The sequence below is a fragment of the Papio anubis genome, chromosome 6 (genome assembly GCF_008728515.1).
Source record: "Papio anubis isolate 15944 chromosome 6, Panubis1.0, whole genome shotgun sequence".
Lineage (NCBI taxonomy): Eukaryota > Metazoa > Chordata > Mammalia > Primates > Cercopithecidae > Papio > Papio anubis.
Window position 1 is genome coordinate 103,304,352 of NC_044981.1, and position 17,527 is coordinate 103,321,878.

A 17,527-nucleotide genomic window follows, 5' to 3' on the forward strand; every position below is an offset into this window, starting at 1 on the left:
GAATGAGCCTTGTTTGACAGGCCAAACTGAGATTTAATGGAAAGCTTACTCATATCCCCACACGAAATTCATTCTTTTAGGAACTTAAAAAAAAATTGTGTAATTTTAAGTTCCACCACTGTCATAACGAACACTCCACAGTAACACGCAGTGGAACAATGGACACCCCCCATATCGCATTGTGTCCGGTAATTATGAAGTGTCGCGGCGCGGGAAAGAGAAGCTGGGAACGTCAATTTGTCCTCTGCAGCGTGTGGGAGCGCTCAGAGCCGCGCGTCTCCCAGAAACATCATCCAACCGTCACCCCCAATGCCTCAACCCAGGGACAGGGACAGACTCAATCAGACCTCGGCCCCAGGCGTGGCAGGAGAGGGCCAAAGAGAGGACGTGTGAGCGCAGAGGAGCGAGCACCGCTCCATGGAGGGCAGGCGCTAGCTGGGAAGTCGGGAGGAGAAAGTGCAACCGGGCGGGGAGGGGAGGATCCCACCGGGGCGTGGCGAGGGCGCCCGGACTCCGGGTGAGCGGGACCCTACGCGGGACCGTGTTCTCCCAGAAGCTCCCACTCAGCCCAACCTTTTGGGCGAAACCCAGGGCAGCCAGATAAGGGTGCAGGCGGGGTCACGCGTAAAGCTGTTGCTTTGAAGCAGAGCATAAGTGAGAAAGAGATAAAGAGAGAAGGAACAAGGGGAAAAAGAAATCAAGGGGCTGAAGGCCGAGATGTCCTACTTCTAAGTGGTTCTTTGCGAGGCAAAAGCTTCATTGCCAGCGCAGTCCGAGGCAGCGCCGCGTGAAGGACCGGCCGGGTCGGGCACGGGGACCTCTCCAAGGGGTCTCCAGCCTCCGCGCACTCTGCGGTGGCCCCCGGAGGGGGAAACTCTATCCTGGCAGCTCAGTGGGGGGAAGCGCGTCGGGGCTGTGGGTTCCTTCCCCCGAGACCCCAGCGCTGCACCCTCGAGGCGGCAGGCTCAGTCAACCCTCCCCGGGGGACGGCGGCCCTCTAGCCAGGCGACCTCAGGTCTCGCGCCCTCCCACCGCTCAACCTCCTCGCTTCACCCCCATTCATTCTTCCTCAGCGGCTCCTAGGACGGGCTCAAAAACCAACTCCACACGCAACCCAGCCCACGTCGCAGAGCTGAGGAGCAGGGCTGGGTTCGGAGCGGGCGCCGGCGCCCCCGGCGCGTGGCTGGGAGTTAGCGGCCGCGGGGGGCGCCGCGAGCCGCCCGTGCCCGCCGCGGATGAACAGGAGGCCGCGAGCAGCCCCCGAAGCCGCGCAGCATCCGCGTATCCAGTGACGGCGGAAGCCACGCCCGCTCGAGAGCCTGGGGGCTGTCCTCGCCCCCCCCCACCTTTCCCCTCCCTCCGACCCCCTCCCGGCCGCGCTCCCTCCCCTCCTCCCGCGCCAGCCCCCGGCCCGCCCCCGGCTCGGCTCGCTGGAGGCGCTGGGCGCCGGGGCTGGCGCGCTCTCCCGGGCTCACACAGAGCCGCGCACGCACGCCCGGGGCCGCTCTCCGCGCCGGCCCTCGCTCCCCGCTCCCATGCCGACGGACAGAGCGACGGAAGATGGCTGACGACTCCACGGGGCCCCGAGGATGCGGCCCGGCGGCGGCGGCGGCGGGAGCGGCAGCGGCAGCGAGGGCGGCAGGGGCAGCGGCAGCAGCGGCGGCGTTGGCTGCGGCGGCGGCGGCGGCGGCGGCAGCAGGAGCCGGAGCGGCGGCGGCGGCATCCCCGAGACTCTTCGAACTACCCTTCCCCGTGACAGCCACTGACGTCCTCCGCCGCTAGAAGAGACCCCGCTTCTCGGCGCCCGCCCGCCCTCCCCCTCGCGGCCCGGCCCGGCCCCGCCAGCACCGCTACCTCCGCCAGCCTCGCCACCATCAGCACCACCTCCGCCGCCGCCGCCGCCGCCGCCACCACCACCACCACCGCCGGCGGCGGCAGCAGCCATTTCATCTCCACAGAAACCAGACACAAAAACATGGCAGAAATGGAGAAAGAAGGGAGACCTCCGGAAAATAAACGGAGCAGGAAGCCGGCTCACCCAGTGAAAAGGGAGATCAATGAGGAGATGAAGGTATTTTTGGATCTCGGGGGCCAGGGAGACTGACTTCTTACTTGCGCCCGCTCCCCGTGGGCCGTGGTATGGATCTGGGGGGTACCGGGGCGCGCTTGTCAGTTTCTGTAGGATGCCCAGAACGGCTCCGCGCCTCCAGGTGTAAAGCAGAGGCCAACTCGCGGGCTGCATCCCCGAAATTGTTGCCAACCTCAGATTTGATGAGGGGGGACCACATACTATTTAACCTTACGAACCCCAGGTTGGCACTGGCGCGTTTCAGAGCGAGGGCACCGGGGACCCGAGCGGCGGTGGGCAGGGGAAGAGGCTTTCCCAGTGGACGGTGCAGTTTCTCCCCCGCTTTTTGGGAATCATTCTCAGGTTCCCTCCAAAGTTAGGAGCCACCTGGCCGGGGCACCCCGGAGAGAGCTCTATTCCACCCCTCTCCCCTAGCTCACCCTCCTTCTCCTCAATCCCGCTTCCCCCCAACCAACCAGCTGCGACGGCGTGAAGAGCCCGTCAGTGCCCGGCGAGCTGCGGCCCGAGAGGCGCGGGTCTGGGCACGGTCCTGACCGCTCGCCTCGCCCACCCCCGCCCGCTCCTCTCCACTGGCAGCCTCCGCCTCTCGCTCGCCTCTGCCTGCCTCACTTCCCAGCGAAGCAGACCCCGGCCAGCCCCGCTAGAGGACAGCTGTCTGAGGGCGGCCTTTGCAGGGCGCCTGCCCATTGTTCCCAAAGGCCGGCCCGGAGTCCTCTCGGCTAGGCCGGGCTCCCCGCCAGGCCAGCGGTGCACCAGAGGTGGAGAGCGCAGTAGCCTGGCGCTCCAGCTGTTCGCGTTAGAGCGATTGCACAAGAGCACTGCTCGGCTCCGGACCCTCTCGTTGCCCCCCAGCCCCTTATTTTCCATGAAGTTGCGGCTTTTGCCTGGGTGAGGGTTTTATTCTGTGTTGATTTCACGAGTCTCTATTGATTTAAAACAATTTATTTTTCTGCGAGCCATCAAAAAGTAGCAGGTTTGCATTTTGCGGTCTTCTTGGTGTTCCCCATCTTCTGCATGAAATCCTTAATACTACCAGGTGGCTAAATACTACTACTTGGCCAGTTTTGGTTCAGTTTGTATTTAAAAGACAAACTGGATAAAAATGGTATGCAAGTAAGTCAAATTTATTGAGCTTTGACGCTTTCTTCATTAGAACAAACATTTTCTGTCATAGCTCACGCTTAGCAGGGGACGCATGGATATACATCATATATGTATGTGTACCTAGGTGCATATGCTTAGCTTTACTTTCCTCTCGGAAATGTCAGAAGCAACCTAAATATCAGAATTAGGGGTTTTATTACTGGATAAGGAACTTAGTACCTGGAAGCTAGAGGTGCAGCATGAGTCCAACGGAGAGTTAAGGGAGATTTGCCTTGAAAATCAATACCATTTCTTATGATGGAAACCACCGTTGATTCCAATGATGGACAGTTATATGTATTTTTAAGACCAGTAGAAGTTGTTGTTTTTTGATAGGAACAAAATTTAAACAGTCCATAATAACCATCCTTCTTCACTTACCCTTGCCTACTGTCCTGCATTTCCAGATTACTTTTGCATTTCATTTTAGGTTGGGGGTGGGGAAAGGGGAGAGAGGTGAAAGCCACTAGGAAATCGCAACCAGCTCTGGCCCTTTAAAACACTGCCTAATGTGATGTATATGGATGGCAGCTTTTAAGTTTCATAGGTTCTAGAATTACAAATTAGCTAATTTTAATCAAAACATGTGAAATGTTATCCCGGCTGGATATAAAGGCTGACTGTGCTCGATGCTTGGGGCTCGCGTTGTTGATTTTGGCTGCAGGCATACTCCGTGGTTTGGGAGATAGTTGTCCTTCTACAGTATAACAGATGTTTGTCTGAACTGGTGAGGAAGAAACAAAAACAACATTGTGTGAAGGGGAAAAATTACACAATTTTTAGCCGATGCTGCAGGACTAAGTATGGAATTAACCTTGGTGCACAGAAATTTCCTCTTTTTAAAATGTTATTTTCCTTCCAAATCACCACCCACTATTTGAAGTTTTAATCCTCACCCTTTCAATCCAGAGTAGTATTAAATAAGAAGTTTTACACAGCAAATAATTCAATTGTCTGTAGGATCAGTATTTTCTCTCTGCTTTGGACCAAAGTAAAATACCCCTAACCAAAATTTTTAGTCATGTTCAAGTATACCATGCCCGAGATCTAGTGGAATTGTTTAGGTGCATTATTCTAATATAACAGCACCAAAAGTCCTCACTTAAAAAGTGGTTTCTCAAAGTCAAAAGGTGGAAGGGTTATTTTGAACTCCTTAATATCTTTCTGTTTTTAATATTAATAATCACATCAACAAAACCCCTCCCCAAACATCATGATACTATTACTCCTCTAGCTCCCTGAACCTAAGTGTAGAGTAACATAACAAGTTGGTTGCCCTGTATATAGTTGTGTGCAACAAAATGTCACCGAGAACACAATGTGGCCTTGTGCAGCTTCATATCGGTGCCGCTGGAGCTGCCTGGCTGTGTTTGCCTTCATCTGAACGGCTTTCATCTGGACCAGTGTAAACTAAGCCCTGGTAAGTAATCACTGCCCGGCAGAAAGAAAGGAATGTATACAGCTAGCGTGGCCTAAGCTGTAAAAACGGAAACCTGAGCCCCCACCTCGGATCACATATCAAGGCTTGAAGGTAGGGGAAATGAAAGGGGGAAAGAGGAGAGAGCAAATGGAAAAGTCAGCCTGGGAAGTGGAGGATCAGGAGGAGGCCCTCCTTAGGGAGATTTGGCTCAGGGATTAGGGAATTTTATCGTGGTGTACAGTGACCTACTCAGGTTTCAACACTGGTTGGATTGAGTTGCTTCTCTGTGAGCTGAAAGAAAAAGGACTGGTGTGTATGTGATTTTTTCCCCCCTTCGGGTAATAGAAAGGACATTGGTACAAGTGTCTATTTTAAGTACAGCAAATGCAGGGCACTGAGAATGAGCAACAAACTTGCCTCATCATAGAGACTTCCTTCAAGATTTCCTAATTGAGATAGTCACATATTTATTTTAAAATGGCTGGAGAAGACAAACTGGCTGAGGTTTAGCTGACACCAGTAATGGCATTGAAGAGTGTCTTCATGTGGCTGAGAGCTAATGCTGGTTGCTGTTTCACTAGATCAGATATTGAGTTACATTTTCGTTATCACTGGTTTAATGTACATGGCAGTTGTAACAAATTTAAATTTGATACAATATAATTTTGTGTATGAAAAGTACATGACTTGGCATAGCTTGCTTGTAGTGTACTCCCTGAAAATATCTTCAAGTAGAAATGTTTGTCTCATTATGACCTTTACAATGTTTCTTTATCTTTCCTTTTCTTCTTCCCTTATCCTGGTTTTTCCTGATTAAAAAGATTGGTTGTACTAATGTACTTACAGTTACTTTGCCTTATTTAATTAGTGGCTAGTAGAGAGAATTTTTAAAAATCAGACAGCAATGCAGTGTATATGTTTCTAAAGTGAATATCGTGATTGTATCTAATATAATATGTCTCAGGTATACTGTTAGCTCACATGTATCATAATAAATGAATGTCAGGAGGGAATTCTGACATATGGGAAGGTTAATTAGTTTCAGGAGTTCATCCAGAGCATAGTAGATATAATATAGAAACTAACTTCTACTAGTGAATGTGTAAGCGTAAATATATGTATAAGGTAAATATTGATGCACTTAAGGATATGTGTTTTGGCACATAGATCTTTTGTGATCAGTAGCTACCAAACAACAATACAACTCAAAATATCCAAACTGTGAGTAGAGATTATGAGTCCAATTTTTGTCTTTTAAAATTCTTTGACAAAACCAGCATGATTAGATCAAGGATTCTGTGCCGGAAACTGTCCTAAACAAACCATAATTAATGCACTTACAATGTTTAACTTCTTTATCAATTGCTAAACTACAGGAGAATCTGTGTTAAATGTCAGAGATGCTTCTTTGCTGAAGAAGTTTTCTGTCTATAAATATTCTCAGTAAGTAATTTGTACCTAAAATTACGCTTCAGTCCTGATGCCTACAATTTGAGTCAGGCACATCTGTTAGAGTTTAGTAGTAAACTTACCACAAGATTTTCTAGTTTGTTTTCTGATGGTCTCGATTTGGCATTAAAAATAACCTGTGTCAATTGCATAGACAATAAAGCAAGTTGCAGAGCCGAGCTGGTGAGATAAATAGCTTGATTTTAAGAGAGAGAGAGAAATCAGAGCGTGGATTGGAAAAGTCAGCATGTTTAAGTTTGAAATTGGCTCATTATTAAAACAGGTATATTTTAAGTTTTGCTGTTGAAACTCTATCCTGGTGTCAGAAGCATAATTCTCAGGAACTTAGAAAGTGAACTTAGGACCCCAGATCCCACTGTGGCATTCACAAATTATGTTAGACTCTCCCTCTAAGCAGTGGCCTCAGGTGTGCCACGTGGCAGAGATGGGGACTAATGTTAGTGGGCATATAGCCCTGGCCTCTTGGAAACAGGTATAAGATGTTCCTGAGCCTTCAGCCTTGCTCTCACTTGTTCTGCCAAAGACTTCAAGCTAAACCTGTAAAAGACTGTCCTGTGAGAGCTTAGAGGGTTACGTATTATGGTCTGTTCAAACCAGGGGTTTTCTGGGAAGAGTCTCTTTCTCCATCCATGAACTGGTGTGATGTACAGTAGAGCATCATTCTCTAAACTTACTTATACAACTCGCAGGTTCCAGAGACGAGGAAATGGAAAGGAACCACTCCACTTCCTCTTGAATCTGAAATAAACATTTGAACTAGAAGAAAATGAGTCTGACAGACTCATTCCCTTCTGCGTTTCCTGCCTCTGTGCTTGCCAAGCACTGCTCTGAGAAGCCAAGCCCTACTCTCCTTGTGTGAAAGACAGACTTACAGAAACCAAGAGGTAACAGAATTTTTAAAGGAAAGTAAAAAACAGGGCCTCAAAAAAGGGCAAATATTAGCGAGCACAGTGGCTCTCTAAAAGGGAGAGTTCTAGGAAAAGGTAGTCTCTTGTTAGGGTAACCAAACTTTTTATATCTTATATAAAATTCTCTTTTATTTACTGAGTCTTCATACTTAACAAAATTATTAGAAGTAGTAGAAGGTATATCATCAAAATCCTTAAAGTCTAAAACTTCCTCTTGCGGAATGTGAATTTAGCCACACTTGTACTATCAAGCTGATAAGATTATTGAATATGTTCCTAAAGGAGAGGGGATATTACAAGTTAGAAGAGGAAGGAAAAAAACACAGAAGACTTTGTTTTTGATAGTGCCCATTGAAGCATGTAAACAGACATGAAAGCATGTGGTAAGTGAGATTTGCTGAATGTATATTTTAGGATCTGTAGACCAATGGGTGTTAATATCTCTTATATAACCAAAGGCCTGTGGAACTCTGTGCTGCATTAAGGCTAGTGACTTTGGCACAGACAGGAAAACAATGTAACAAGTCTTGGTGATTTTTTAAGGCAGTTCTGCAGCTGTGAAAGGACACAGCTGCACACAGCTGTACACCTGCCATGCCTGCCACAGTGTTAGCCTGAGGGCTGGTATTCACAATTTCACAGCATTTGTTTGACCCTTTTAGGACATTTGATGTCCTGGCAGCAGATTAAAATGTGGGGACATGATTGTCTGCTCTGTATCACGACGAGACAGTAAAACACTGTACATTTTATATGCAGAACCACATGATTTTGGTTTCATATGCCAATTATATAGCCATCCAATTTAGGATATATCAATAAGAGAGTAAGACTTTCTTTTCCAGCCTGTTCCAGACCAGAGCTGGGTATTAGTGTTAATGATGTGTCCTCTGCATTAAAATCATCGTGTTGTGGCAAAGAACAATTCTGCAGAATGAACCAAAATGGAGCATAGGAACCATCTTCAAAGAATTTCAAGCTTGAAAGCTGTAGTTCAGGTAAAAACAGCAGGGTTCAGTATGTAAAGTCTGCACTGAGAGTGGGAATCTGGCCACCCTTACTATTTCATGCACATTGATGACCCTCTAGTGGGTCATCTGTGGGGAGCGGCTCGTCCTAACTATACCATTGGATCCAGTGGGATCATAAATGAGGAAGTACTTTGTAATCTGCAAAGGGCTCTTCAAATATTTCTTTTGCACTATTTAAATTTTATGTCATGACCTTTTTCTTGGCAAAACCATAAAATAGAACTGATCCACTGGGTCTGTGTTAAGAAAGACAACTCAGACTCAGCCCTGGGCCAGGCCTGAGAATAGAGCTAGAAACTGACTTCTAATCAGATTCAATTCCTGCTTCACTCTGGAACTGGAACAAGGCTTCTGCCTATCTTCTGCAGATTCCCTTTCTTTATCTCTATTAATGAGTCCAATGATGCTTAATAGATATCTACCCCAGAAGTAAGTCAGAGCATATGGAGATGGAAAGGGAGATAAACTGTTTTCCAGAAATAACCATCATTCCACTATTCATAACCTTAACTAGCAGAGATAGTAGCATTTTTTGCCCCATGCTTTCGCAGTTGTTTGGAATTGGGAGTTTCTTTTTCCTTTGAAAGCGTTTCTCATGTGCTCCACTTTCTTGGATAATGGGTGTCAGAATGTTTTGAAGTTAAGTAATGTAACCGACATATCCTTTTTGTTGTCATTAGGACTGTGACTATCGCTGATGTAGTTGTCTGTGACTGAGACTATGTGTTAATTTTTAATTAAAACTAGTTTTTTATTTTTATGAAAATAATACATGGACATGACAAAAATGTAGAGTAGGCAATAGAAATAAGCAAAAAGAAAAACAAAGGCTGTAATTTTCCCACCCAGATACAATTACTGTCAACATTTTGATTTATGTCTTTTTATGTCCTTTCTCTATATATGATATATAGTTTTTATTAAAAAACTCATACTGTACTAACCTTCCTTTTAAAACTTAATATACTGTTAATAGCTTTTCGTGGCAATAAAAATTTATCTACAGTATTTATTTTAGTGGCAAAATAGTATTCCATTATATGCCCAAACTATAATTTATTTAACTAGAATTCCTATTGTTTGGCATTTAGTTTGTTTCTAAGAAAACAACACTGAGATAAACATTCCTGAAACATGCATATTCCCATAGCTATTTTCCTAGGATAGTTTCAACAGTCCCTAGAAGTAAAATTGCTAAGTCAAAGGGTATGTACAATTTTAAGGCTTTTAATGCATAGAGTCAAATTACTCTTTCTTACAGTTGTAGCAATTTAAATTCCCAATAGCATGAGAGTGCTTACTAATACTACATATTATAATTTTTAAGCTTTTACATACTTATTTTTAAAATCAGATTTTCCTGAATTTTACTTGATCATTTCTCTGTAACTATGCATTTAAATAAATATTTGTGACTGGATTAAGTGCTAAGCATTATGTTAGGTGAGGCATAAAATGAAATTAAGGGTTCCTGCCCTCAGGTAACTTACATTGTATTTGAAATAGATGACATGTTTTACTAGAACTGGGACTTGCAGTGAAAATGGGAATGATGTTTATGGAGAGGGGAAGGGCATGACTTGCCCCTCATTGGGTGAGTGACTGGGGCCTCTTTGAATACTTCCTGCTGTCTTGGGTAGAATATAAATTTGAAAGCACATTGACATTCAGTTTTGCAAGGCCCGGTATGAAAAAATCAGTATCTATGTTTTAAAATCTATTTGTTGTTTTCAAAATAAATAAAATCACCAGTTCTTTTTGAAGATTTTGAAGTACTTGTGTTTCAGAGGTATTTTGAGAATTTGTAATTACTGCTATTTTCAAAGTGTTTTGAAGTCAACTCTTTATTATTTACCTGGTAAAATGTTCAATAAAAAATCACGTAGTGTCATTCACAGCTTCTCAGAAAGGAAAAAAAATCACGTAGGTTGAACTTTGACATTTGTACAGTACTTCCAGTTGAATAAGGAAGGTGTTTGATGAATATCCTGGCAGTTAAGATCCAACAAAAATGATTTTGCTGGTCTAGGAAGAACTCAGGAGGAGTAAAGAAATAGTAAAATTTCCTTTCCACCTGTCTTTCTGTGACCTTTTTGTTTTTGTTTTTATTTTAATTATCAGAAGAGATCATGCTTTCAGACTAAATGTTAGGATTGTCTTTTTTCCTTATGAACCCCTGGAGGTGAGAGAGGAGAATTGGAGAGGGAAGGAAAGAGGCAGAGAAATTAGGTATTAGAAGTACAAAGCAGTTAGAGTTAGATGTAGTATCAAAACATTGTAAAATGAGGAGATTCCATTTTAATTGTGAATCTTGAGCACCCCTGTTAAGGAAAGTAGAGGTCAATGATCACATCCAAAAGCAAGCAAAGTCTCAACGTAAGTAGATATGCCCTATTTAGAAATCTCTTTATATATGATATTGACATCCTCTTGCGTGACATCTTTGCAGCTCTTCGATTGGTCCGGGAGGTAGCTTCTTTGGAATTGCGGACACATTGGGAAGTACAGAATTTATAGTAGAAAGAGATCTGGCTTAAGAATTAGAAAATACATATTTTAGTTTTGACTTTACTAGATCTCTCATGCCTGTCTTTTACCTTTTTGATGCTCTAATTTTCTGTCGTAAAAAGAGGATGTCATATAGGTTCACCAAAAGTTTATTGTGGAAATCAAATACCTAACACGTAGGGTTATTGAAAAGATCAGGAGAATTAAAAGATATAGAAACACTGTAAAGTGCTATAAGACTATTAGACATTATTATAATTACAGTGACCTATTTTCCAAATCCAAATTGGACCACATGGTTTGAGAGATTATTTTTGTGTCACTTCCAAGGTCAAGAAGCAGTCTGCAAAATGTAGTTCAAATGCCAAAATACTGAAATCTCTGGCACATTTTGATGATTTATGGGAGCAATGATAAAATATTTGAAATAGTGACTCAGTAAAATTCATGAGGTATGATCACTGTAATTATGAAATTTCTTTGCAAAAGGTATTTTTTTCTTTTATTTCTTGTATAAGTAGAAGTTCTTTGATTTTACAGAATCCTAAAACTAGGAGGGACTCTTAACAAAAGAGACTCTACTTCATTTCCTGCCCTAGGTCTCCAGGAGAAATGCTGGGTAAAGATTTTGGGGGAGGCAGATTTCATAACCTGCCTTAGTTCAGTGGCTTGTTTTATTACTGAACATCCCTATCTCAAAAATCTCTCTGCATTTTAACTACTATTACCTTTATTATTTTTCATATATATATATGTATATATAAAAGAAACTTAGGAAGTGAATAACTTTTTAAATAGGAAATTCCTTTTTAAGGGATAATAATACAAAAAAAATGCTGAAAAGTAACTGTTGTAATTCTCTGCTAGAAAGACTTGAAAATCTTTATAGGTCATAAACATTAAATTCATGTCTCAGAATATATTATGTTTCTTCAGGCACAGTAGCTCACACCTGTAATCCCAGCACTTTGGGAGGCTGAAGCAGGTGGATCACTTGAGGTCAGGAGTTTGAAACCAGTCTGGCCAACATGGTGAACCCTGTCTCTGCAAAAATAGAAAAATTAGCTGGGCATGGTGGCTCGCGCCTGTACTCCCACCTATTTGGGAGGCTGAGGCACTTGAGCCCAGGAGGTGGAGGTCGCAGTGAACCAGGATTGTGCCACTGCACTCCAGTTTGGCCCACAGAGTGAGACCCTGTCTAAAAAAAAAAAAAAAAGGAAAAGGAAAAAGAATATATTTCTTGGAGGATAATGTTAAAAATATATTTTATTTACTTTGGTTTAGCACCATAATGAACTATGACATATCTAGCATCAAACTTCACCTTGAAATTTAAAATTAAAAATTTTTGATTCCTTGGAGTCCTTTGACTTCTTCATACAATAGTGTATACAACAGAAGTAATAGTCATTTCTTGTAACCGTACTACAAGAAACTTTGGTGATCGTTTTCTCTTTCATCTTGCCCCTTTCGTGAAAGCTTTGAGATTTATGGCTTGAAGTTATATAAACCTTTGTTTTCTGCTTTTGTAGCAGTATATCAAAACATTAAGGTGTTTATTTTTATTTTCCATGACAAGAAAGGGAATGTTTTAGAGTTTATTTACCCTGACATTTATAGTAACTTGAAAATCATGGAATAGATCAAGTTCATATTGATTGTTCCATGAGGCCTCTGACTTTTCAGCACAAACCATAAACTAAACTGATGCAGTTTTGATGCTCAAATAATGTGAATTTGGTGTTAATATTCCAGGTGAGGTTTCAGTTTTTACCCAAATGTCTAAAACTTCTGGATCCCATCCCTGGAACTGGTTCTGAAAGGCTGAATGGCTTTGCAGCTAGACTAAAACAAATCTATATCCTTGGCTAGAGGGTTGCTCCATGAATTAAGCATTCACAGCCTTTGTGTGACTTCAGAGGCTAGACAGAAACAGGAGAAGGTGGCACCCATAGATGACCGGTCTATAAAACTGGATATAGTCACTAGGGTATATGCAAAAGATATTCCGTCTTGGCACAGTTTTTTTAGAGATTGGGGCAAATGGCACACCGACCAATCGGATGGCTTGCATTTGGCTTTTAATGCTGTTGGGAATTGGTTTTTTGATGAAAAGTATAAGCCTCATCCTTGGAGATTTCTGCTGCCAGACCATTGATAGAGGACCTCTATTTGTGTGCCTAGGGATTGTCATTCTCAAGCCAGGCTCTCATCTCAGTGAAAGAAATTAGGTGTTGGGGAGACTGACGCCTCATTAAAGAGATCTCTTTTGATTTAGTGGGGCAGCGTTCAACCCAGTCCTCCTCAGTGATATTCCTAAAGTTGCTGAACTTATTATTCATATTGATCATATTTTTGTGCATTCATGAAAAGTTTGTCTATTTAATGTGGACACGACCAGCCATCAGAGAGAATAAATGCCTCACTAAAGCTTGATATGACTGACTCTTGGCCTTGCGAATGGTAACACTGAATCAATCTGGCTAGTTTTTCTTAATGGTTAATACGCTGTACCGTCACAGATTGACCCAGTTGGAGTTCAGAGCTTAAGTGGGTACTAAAGCAAAAAACCTAGCATTCTGTGGGTAGTTTGAAATGCCAGGTTTGTTTTTGTGGAGTCAGTAGTGTAATGTCTTTTATTTTTTATGCAACCCCTGCTGAAATTTAAAGTCGTGAAATTCAAGAAAACATGGAACTCACACGTTGAGACTGTGCACACTCTGGCTTAGCCTTGGTGCTTTGTTTCAGGTATATAAATTATACATCGCAGTGTAATTCAGAAATGACAGCTTCTCAGAAGGGTAATAAAAGATTCTTTGAGCCACAAAGAAGGTTAGAATATATAGTTTTTCTAGCTCAGCTTAGGAAGCTCATGGTTCCCTGCCAGATAGGAATGTTTAAGGCACACACAAGCATTAAGGTCATTAACACACAGAGTCTTACATCTTGTTTCCAGATATAGCAATTGATAAGGTACTAAGATATAGTCACTTTAATGTAAGATATTAAATCTGTCCAATTATACTTATTATTTTCAAAGTATGATATCCATAACAACAGCAACAGTGATATTATCTTACATTTATGTATTGATTTATAGTTTATAAAATGTTTTCTTACAGTATCCCAAATCTGGGCTGGCTAGTAACTTTAAAGTTATTTGGTACTTTTATGTTACTTGTCAGAAGACAATCTTAGTGACCTTTGATTTTATGGAGAAAGAACCTGTCACTAATATAAAGCAACTTATGCATTGATTTTTAAAAAAAAATTTTTTTGAGATGGAGCCTTGCTCTGTTGCCCAGGCTAGAGTGCAGTGGTGTGATCTCAGCTCACTGCAACCTCTGCCTCCCAGGTTCAAGCGATTCTCCTGCCTCAGCCTCCCGAGTAGCTGGGATTAGAAGTGTGTGCCACCAGGGCATTTTTTTGATAGACATGGGGTTTCACCATATTGCCCAGGCTGGTCTTGAACTCTTCATCTCAAGTGATCTGTCCACCTCAGCCTTCCAAAGTGCTGGGATTATAGGCGTGAGCCACTGTGCCTGGCCTGATTTTTGAAAAAAACTCTTGCAGAAGGAAAAAAATGAAAAAGAAAGACCCTTGTAACCTATTGTAACCTAGCTTTCTGTATGGTACTGTTAACAATTGTGAAATTTTTCTTTGTTGAAATTTGGCTTTATCTGCGATAAGAGTTATGTTAAGAAAACAACACCTAAATCAGAAAGCAATTTTAATTTAAATTGATCTGAACCACAAAAGGTTGTTTTCATTTTCAAAATCTTTTCTTAGCTGTTTTTGTGATTCACCTTTCAATATTTTTGTATTGATGTTAGATATAGACTTTATAGACTAATAAGCTAAAATATGACTTCCTATTCACAGGCAAAACTAACAAATGTAGTACCTTATTATCTTATTATCTTTAAATTACAAATATCTGAAGCCCTGTCATAATTGAATGCATCATCCTAAGATTTAAAAACATTATCGTTTTTGAACATTATTTGAAAAATGAACACCACACTAGGGGAAGTGAGGCAGGGCAGCAAATAAATGGGGTAGGACAAGCAGAATTCAATTTATGCATTCTTTTCAAGTAGTTATTGATTATAGAAATAAGTAGTACTACCTATGCTTCTCTTTCAGAACTTTGCAGAAAACACCATGAATGAACTCCTTGGCTGGTATGGCTATGATAAGGTTGAATTAAAAGATGGTGAAGATATTGAATTCAGGAGCTACCCTACAGATGGGGAGAGCCGGCAGCACATTTCTGTTCTCAAAGGTAATGACATTTAATGTCCTTTTGTTCATGCAAAGAAGGATTAACTATCTCAACCTGCCAGAATTGAGTTGCTTTGGGACTCATTTTGTTGATTATGCCAATGGTTGATTTAAACATACATCCCCAATAGTGCTTTCCCATAAGCAGAATTCTGCAGAAATATAAAAGAACAACATAAAACAAAAATAGACACAACTTAATCTCCTCCCAGCTATGGGAGAACTAGATAGAGACTAGCGACCTAAGTGCCATGGTCCTGCATACAAATTTAAAGAAAGGGACAATGTTTGCTAACTAGAGTTTCCTGATGCCTTTGATAGATATCAGTTGTTGGGGACTGGGGCTTCTGTTAAGTGAAATGTTAGGTTTAGATCTTCAGACTGCTAGAGAGATTCACTGTTAGTTTGGTAATCCTCCTTCCTTTTTATTTTTTCAGTGGGAAATCTAAATGATAGTACTATTTTTGTTTTGCTTGACGTTTTCATTCTTTCCCTGCCCCCACACACTTGAATAAGGTAAAAAGAGGAGTAAGAGAGTGGTAGATGATTAGAGCCTATATTACTCTTTAAGAATTTTTTAATCAAAGCCCAGCTAAAGAGTGAAAATTACAGAGCCTTGGCAGAGCTGAATTAACACCGATTCTACCAGTGGGTAGCAGTGCCAGATATCTCATGGGGGAAGTCTGTATGAATACTGAATTTATGAACCTAAATTAGGAATGAGAGCTTGCTTGTCAAAGAAGAGAAGTATGTGAAGAAGCAACCCATTTAAGGAACTTTAATAAAATGTGGGTAAAACAAATTGTACATCATCACTGGCAATTTGATCAATATTTGCATTGCATTCAAAATCTGTTGGCATAAACTACCTGTTCAAACATTTTATTTTCAGTCTTTAAGATAGAGCTTTCCCTTCATATATGCCAAGCAAGGAAATGTAATTGAGCTGTCCTGCAGGCAAGTGGAATTGAGTGTACATGACAAATTTTATGTTAAGCTTACTATAAAATTGTACACATCATGCTACGGAGATAGTATCATCAATTTCACTGTAAATGAAAAATGCACGTCATGAGTTTGTATTCTATAAACTAATAGCTCATATAATACTTGGCCTAGGTAATAATCTTTGCTTCTGGGGAACATACAGCATGCCAGGATATGCTATAGAAGGAAAAAGTTATTTACCATGGTTGAGGTTTTTGTTCATTTGTTTTTTTTAAGTGATTCACATGCAAGGATACGATGTACAAAGCTCATATCATTGTAAGTTTTACAAATTTTTATTTTTGTTATTTTTTAATGGGTATTATCCATACCTTGTGAAGCATCAGTTTTCTTCCCTGCTTCTTTCTCATTGGTTCATGTGATTATATTATGATATAAGTTTATAATACAGTGGGACCTAGTTACAATGCTGGAGGGCATGTTTTAGGCTTTCCCCTGGTAGCCAGAGAGCTATGTTTGCTGTATATCATGTTGTACATGGAAAAAAAGGTTAATTGCCTCTTAATTTTCTTTTCTTTCTTTCTTTTTTTTTTTTGGAGACAGAATCTTGCTCTGTCACCTAAGCTGGAGTGCAGTGGCGCGATCTCAATTCACTACAACCTCCGCCTCCTGGGTTCAAGCGATTCTTGTGCCTCAACCTCCCAAGTAGCTGGCATTACAGGGGTGTGCCACTATGCCTGGCTGATTTTTGTATTTTTAGTAGAGACGGGGGTCTTACCATGTTGGCCAGGCTGGTTTCAAACTCCTGGCCTTGAGTGGTTTGCCTGCCTTGGCCTCCTGAAGTGCTGGGATTACAGGCCTGAGCCATAGTGCCTGGCCACCTCTCAGTTTTGTTTTGTTTTGTTTTTGTTTTTTGAGATGGAGTCTCACTCTGTCTGGAGTGCAGTAGCATGATCTCAGCTCACTGCAACCTCTGCCTCCCAGATTCAAGTGATTCTCTTACCTTAGCCTCCCGAATAGCTGGGACTACAGGCACACATCACCATGCCTGGCTAATTTTTTGTATTTTTAGTAGAGACGGGGTTTCACCATGTTGGCCAGGCTGATTTTGAACTCCTGACCTCAGGCGATCCATCCTCCTTGGCCTCCCAAAGTACTGGGATTACAGGCGTGAGCCACCTCGCCCAGCCACCACTTCTCAATTTTCTATGGAATTTTACAGTGCTAAAATTTATCACCATGATTCAACTGGAATATTAGCTATCATAGTGGAACAAATTATAAAGGAACCCGTTGGAAATTTATGGTAACCAGACTAAAAAGTTCCTGGATGAACTGGAGTTCTAGTACATTGTTTAAAGATTTGCAAGAAAAAATTTCTTTGGTTCATGGCCATTTTACTTGAGAAAATTAGGAAAAATTTAAGTCTACTGCATTACGTTCTTTGGTCATGTTGAATATGATTTTTTTCTTTTGCAGAAAATTCTTTGCCAAAACCAAAATTACCCGAGGACAGTGTTATTTCACCATACAATATAAGCACAGGCTATTCAGGGCTTGCCACTGGAAATGGACTCAGTGACTCACCTGCAGGGTCAAAGGATCATGGCAATGTGCCCATTATTGTACCTTTAATTCCACCACCTTTCATAAAGCCACCAGCAGGTAAGTCACTACTGGTGTTTTCAGTGATAACAATTCATAGAAAGTTGTTTTAACTATCTTA

General features: G+C 42.1%; 1 protein-coding gene across 5 annotated transcripts in view; it reads left to right on the forward strand.

Annotated features, from left to right (window-relative positions):
- The first annotated feature begins 1,457 nt into the window (after positions 1–1,457).
- LOC116275457 (sine oculis-binding protein homolog) overlaps positions 1,458–17,527 on the forward strand; it is a 34,569-nt gene continuing 18,499 nt past the window's right edge. For 2 of the 5 annotated variants that reach the window (XR_004184571.1, XM_031667696.1), the window contains exons 1-3: positions 1,458–2,071; positions 14,716–14,854; positions 17,281–17,466. Coding sequence is in view for 4 of the 5 variants with exons in the window: in XM_031667696.1 (XP_031523556.1) it covers positions 1,976–2,071; positions 14,716–14,854; positions 17,281–17,466 (421 nt within the window). In the remaining variant the exon portion in view is untranslated. Of the gene's footprint in view, positions 2,072–2,812; positions 7,007–7,040; positions 8,029–14,715; positions 14,855–17,280; positions 17,467–17,527 lie in introns of those variants that run through there. The other 3 variants (XM_031667698.1, XM_031667699.1, XM_031667697.1) reach the window with 3 other exon arrangements.